Source organism: Topomyia yanbarensis, chromosome 3 (genome assembly GCF_030247195.1).
Source record: "Topomyia yanbarensis strain Yona2022 chromosome 3, ASM3024719v1, whole genome shotgun sequence".
Lineage (NCBI taxonomy): Eukaryota > Metazoa > Arthropoda > Insecta > Diptera > Culicidae > Topomyia > Topomyia yanbarensis.
Genome location: NC_080672.1, coordinates 152114023 through 152120022, shown reverse-complemented (window position 1 = coordinate 152120022; position 6000 = coordinate 152114023). Strand labels below are relative to the sequence as shown.

General features: G+C 34.7%; 1 protein-coding gene across 13 annotated transcripts in view; it reads right to left on the bottom strand.

Annotated features, from left to right (window-relative positions):
- Nucleotides 1–639: 639 nt before the first annotated feature.
- LOC131688555 (fat-like cadherin-related tumor suppressor homolog) overlaps nt 640–6000 on the bottom strand; it is a 690234-nt gene continuing 684873 nt past the window's right edge. For all 13 annotated transcript variants that reach the window (XM_058972873.1, XM_058972872.1, XM_058972882.1 and 10 more), the window contains 2 exons: nt 2752–3000; nt 640–2690 (listed from right to left, as the gene is read on the bottom strand). In XM_058972873.1, the coding sequence (XP_058828856.1) occupies nt 2449–2690; nt 2752–3000 (491 nt within the window). In that variant the 3' untranslated portion in view covers nt 640–2448. The remainder of the gene's footprint in view (nt 2691–2751; nt 3001–6000) is intronic.

Sequence of the window (6000 nt, the reverse complement as noted above, 5' to 3'; positions counted from 1 at the left end):
TTTTTCCGAAGACATTAAATCTCTAGAACCAGTAGTCTAGTCACAAATGTTTTTGTCATCCTAAATTCTGGATTCGGACCACTGTGCACTGTCACGAACCGATTCCAACATACAATTTTCTGCCAATTATATGGTCTTGTCAAACTGCAAATGGCGTGAAATCCCAAAATGTTATCAGATAATGTATTTCCGTATGTAACACATTGATTAATTTTACGATTAGTAGGATCGACATATGGTGTAAATAATGCGTCACTGAAGGCGTCACTACAAAAACCGTCTCATGAACATGAAATTAACTTAAACAAATTGATCTGAATATAATAAGTTAGCACACTAAAGCTTTTCAGAGCGAAAATGTTATGCACATGGATACACTTTATGTAGATTAGCTTGAATCTGCTTTGTGTTTGTCAAATCTGCTACTCATCGCTTTCTTATTCGGATACTCTTCTGCCTTTGGGCAGACCTTGGGAAAACTTTGCTTTTTTGTTTTGATAACTATAGGATCAACCAGAAACGACTAATATGGTTTGACACACATTTTATGGCGCTAGTGATTTTGCAGTTCAGGGTAGTAACAGGGTTTGAATCATTTGTCTATCACCCGAAAATATGAAAAGTTTGGAAAAAAAGAGATTTCAGAGAGCAATTTTTTTTTATTTTTTCCTTTAAATTTTAAACAATATTCCAAGTGTTGAAACAAATACATGAAAATGTTCTAATTCCTACAATGATCAGTAAATGCATTCGCCTCTTCTAACAGCACTTTTCACTTCAAAAAGTTCATGAAAATATTGGGGCGAGGAGACTGAAAATATCCATAATTCATTTTGTATAATCACTCACTTTATTATATTACAATGAAAACTAGCTCTTTCGGTTCTTGATTCAATTTTTTGATATTTTGAGTCCCTAAATGCAGTTAATATTTTTTGCTATATTCTCCAATTCAAGGCAAAATATATTTTCTGGAGTGATAGCCTATGTTATGTTTTAGTAACTTAAACAACTTAAAACTTAAAATAATCAATCTTTTATACAGAACGATTAGCTACCGAAAAAGTAGGGCCCATTGCATTCACATTATAAGGAAACTAAAAGCTGCTAGCACGCGTTTAAAATTGCTAAGGATACTTGATGGCAGTTACAACATAAATATGTGTGGTGCAATGACTTAGTCCTAACTTACACTACTATACAAGTGTAAAAAAGATCAAGTAGCATTCTTGAATTGTATATTTTGTTTTTGAGTTTAAGTAGAGCACCATAGAACTAACTGAGTTTCGTTAGTATGTGTTATATATAATTAAAGTAAGAAGTTTTTTTTTTGTAATTTAAAAATTTAGTAAATTCGAATGTTCAAAATAACAGTTTGTGAAACGGAACAGGGCGCCTTCGGCAGGATCAACTGGTGCTTGGGAAAAAATGTGGCATTGCTGGTAAGCTGTTATTCGGAATGAGGAACAAAGATATATAAAACAAATACTGGTGAGTGTCCATTCTTAATTATTTATCGAAATTGTTTTATATGTTTTTGTTCTTTTCGATCTACTTTCTCGTTACCGTGCACGTAATGGAAAACTTAGTTTCTCGTTTCATCAAAAACTGAAATCGGTCTCTTGATGTGTTGATATTTTGTCGGTTTTTATTTAGTATAAAATGATGATCCTATGCTCTACGATCTCTCTCATTTTCATTTGTGTCAGTCATTGATTGTATTCTTTTTCGAACAGTGTCGCTGCACCATAAAAATCTTACACACTATAGACTTTTTAAATGCCAAAGAATATGTTAGACCTAATATTTTCCGTTTTTTTTATTGTTTTACAATATTCTGTGAAGTTTACTACTCGTCTTCCGTGGTTGTTTCTGCTTATTTTGGTTATTCCGCCACTAACTCTATTTAGCTGTTTACTGTTCGTTATATGCAGTTGCATTGATAGGTGTCTGTGATTTGTAATCTCAACATTGTTCGTCTCTCTTATGGTTTTATTATGTTTACACTTCTTGTGCCTGATCTGCCTTTCGAAGCATTACAAGTCGATCGTGTAAATTTATTATTCTACTTAAGCTATAACGATCCACTCCATTTCGCTTATTAAATTATTGTATTTTTATCTCTAGCTGAGGGTAAACCGAAAGAATTTAAAAAACACAGAAGATGGGTCAGTTGCAAAGTGGGTTGTGATTTTTCAAGTATCACTCAGCCCTTTTGATTTTCAAGTTTTATGGACAAAACTGTTGATGGCATAAATATATTAACTAATAAACGCTTGGTAGCAGACAATATAGTTATAAATTTCCTACACAATGAAGTAGCTATTACAATAGTCTCAGAGTAAAATAAATAAAATGCATTACCCTAGAAAAAAATATGAAATGTGAATTAATTCTAGAGCTAGTCTTGGCGTTTAGCACTAATCGGTTGCTACCGTCGAGCTGCTGTCAAACCTCCGTATGCTGCACAATGTTGGCCCACTTGACTTTGTTCTGACGAGATCGTGTCTGGCCACCTCCAGATGACAGAGACGAGCTGGATTGGTGCTGTTGCTGTTGTTGATGATGATGGTTCTGCAGTGATTCAAACTCGGAATCGTCGATTTCGCAGAGGTGAGTAGAGAGATCGCTGTTCGAATGATTGGAGCTATTCAAATTTCGCGGGTGGTTGAGCAGGGAACTTCCCTCACCTGAAAATGATGCAATTCGAGTTATGTTTAGTTCATGAGTTGTGCGAATTCCTATGCTTACCGCCACTGTGTAAAACTAGATCGATATCACTGGATGCGCGTCGATTGCGTCGTTTTTGTGGAAACCCGTACGCTTGGATGTCTTCGTCGTCGGACTCGACTAGCTGATGAGGACCTATCTCCAATCCGTTGTGGGGTTTGCGACTGCCGATATTGACGCTGCCTGTCAACGGCGCACTTTCACCTTCCGTTTCGCTTTGGATGTTGTACTTGGGCAAGTAGCTATTCGGGTGTCGTAGATAACTATCAGCTGTAATGAATGGAGAAAATTAAATCAATATTATCCATTTTTAAAAGAAAAATCATGGCTTTTGTGATGGTTTACATTGATGACAAACTCCTATCACTCTTATTAACTTCGGATTCGTTAAAAAACAGTGTTTGTGGCCAAGATTTTTTTAATACATTCTGATAGTCTTAACTATTTCGTTTTCATGATACTGGTTTATATAGGATTCATTAATCTGTATCTCCGGAACAAGAATTCCAAATGAATCAAAAATAATCGCAAGCTATAAATATGAAGAAGATATATTTGCATAGCAATCACCTGAAAGAGCGACATTACCTTTAAAGCCCATTGGTCATATCGACATTGAAATAATCACCAAATAGCCTAAGGACTTCACACATTTTTCTATTTACTTCTATGTAAATAAATAAATTAAAATACTTATCTGCCTCTTTCGCGACTTTCATTCTCTCTTCGTCACTATCTTTTTGAGGGGTAAGCACATGTAATCTGAGTTTTTACTTTTTGATTTTTAAGTTTTTCGTACCGCTTTAAAGCCAAAAATCCCATTTTCGCTAAAAAAACATTTTATTGTAAAAATAGGTATAGTAATAATTTTAACGAAAGTCTCGTAGTTACCTGGAGAATGATGTGAAGAAGAACTATGCAAAATTTCGAAACGATTGTTCCAGTAGAATTTGAGTATTTTTTAATTTTTTAAAGGTGCCTTCGAAGAAACAGTATCACTCGCCCAATGAAAATTTAAGCATATATTGTTCAAATGTTGCATCATTATGTGGAAAGTGAATGAATTGACTAAAATTCTTTGAATCGCTAATATTTTCTTTAGAAAAAAATTAAACTTACATACTTTACACCAAGCCCCCCTTCCCTTCCCCTTCCTCCTTTAAGGTTTTTAATCCTGGATACGTCCATTATGAGTAATAATGTAATTAATAATGTACAACATTAACAACTCAAGCAAGCTTTTCGTGAAAGAATATATTTTTCGCCACCTGGTTGTATGGAACCTTCCCATAGTGCCGTGGTAGAATGCATTAGAGATTTTCTGTAAGCCACTTTTTGTTACGCTCCACACACATATTTTCCTCGATTGCATAACTTCAGCGAGAACAACGCTTTCCCCCCAAGTCGACGACGCCTTTCAGATTGTCTACTGATCACTCTAGCGAATCTCTCTCCTGCGCGCTACATGCCCAAAAGCTTTTCGTCGTAAGCATGCATGGAGTTATTTTCCATTTTCTTTTCTTCATCATAGTATTTAACAATAAAGTTTTAGTAGTATTTTGTCAGAAGTTATATCAAGTTACATTTTTGACAAGTTTGTAATCGACGTCAATTCCGAAGTCTTTCATGAAACCAAGAAACATGTGATTATGGTTTCGTTTCTTCGTACACTGTATAGAATCGTATTTTCGAGTACATGCTTCAATTTATCTTTTAATTTTATTACCAGGGCACTAGTAGTATTGTCATAAGGCAATGGTTCGTCGTTTGTCTTCTTGTAGCCCGCTGGGGTAATCACAGAAAAAAAAATCTGCTTGCTAAACAGAACACGGAAGAGTACCTTATAAACGATATTGAGGCGCGTTATGTCTCTATAATTATCACAATCGAGTCTGTAGATAAGCCATATGCGGCCATCCAACATTCAGATTGCAGTTTCTTTTCCAACCATCATCGAGATTACGTGGGCGACCACTTCGTGCCGTTTTTTCAACTTCTGAATTTTACACTGCCCCTAACATGCTAGTCTATAATTCTCAAGCCTTATGCGCCCTGTCATGATCGTCATGATTTTTCAGCGGCTTTCAGCTCATTACACTGTTTCAACATATAACCAGTGTGATCAATAAGCTCCTAGTCTGATTTTTCTCTTTTCTGTGGCTCGTTGGCACCCCACATCAAACCAGTTTGCTCGCCTGTTATCCGATAGTCATGTGACTGCTGAACTGATCGCTTCATGAATTTGATGCTACGCTATGATCAGGCAATCTCTTGGTGGTCGTTCCTCAATACTTTTTGTCCTAAAGGCGGAATTATATATCTCATGCTTTCCATGAAATATAAACATATATTTTTTGGTATTCACTATTAAACTATGTTTATTAATATAGGTATTTTTTCAGTTTCCTAAAGGAATGTTTTCAGATGTTCCAGAAGCAATTTTTTTCTACAAATGAAACTTCAATATATGGGTTATATGCTAGGGAAAATAACCCAATATTTATCATCATTTTGTATTGCTTTTTCAGTAAAAATATAACAAATTACAATAAAAACTATCATTTTTTATATGCTTCACAAAAACCTTTTCTCCTATTTCTCCTTCGTATAAAGAAGAGTTCTTGCACAGTTTTTTTCCTTTTAGCGACATTTAATTAGCTAGAGATTACTTAGTTATGAAAGTAAAGATATTGAAATTTAGAGCCATAGTACGCAAGTGAGAGCAAGGATTAAATATTTACAGATCGGAAAGCTAGAAATGTCTCACGGCAACAGCAGAGTCATCCTTCTTTACCATGCGAATCGCCATATTTCCTATCTGTATATTCCAAATCTTTTTATAACTAGAATTTTTATAATTTGGCTACTTAGTAATCTCTAGCTAATTTAATGTGATTAAAGGGAAAAAACAGAAGCAGAATAAGTTGTTATCCAAACAAGTAACATATATCTACAATTCCAAAAGTTCTTTTAATATTATATTACTGATAGAAGAAAGTTGAAAGTTTCTCTTGTTATCACTTTCCATGTAATACCTCCTGGAATCGCCATATGTGCCTTTGCAATAAAAAGTTTAAAAAATTTTGTCAAAGCAAAAAATTAAATTGATCGCCAGCACTCTTGTATTTTTAAATCGGTAACCGAATCTTTGCTGCAGTTACCGCTTCCTCTTAGCAATCTTATCTTCTTATCAAGATTCCTTATTTCAACGAACTTGTTACGACTGTTGATTTTATCGAGGCGTTCAAAGATTACATGGCTTGTTTAAAC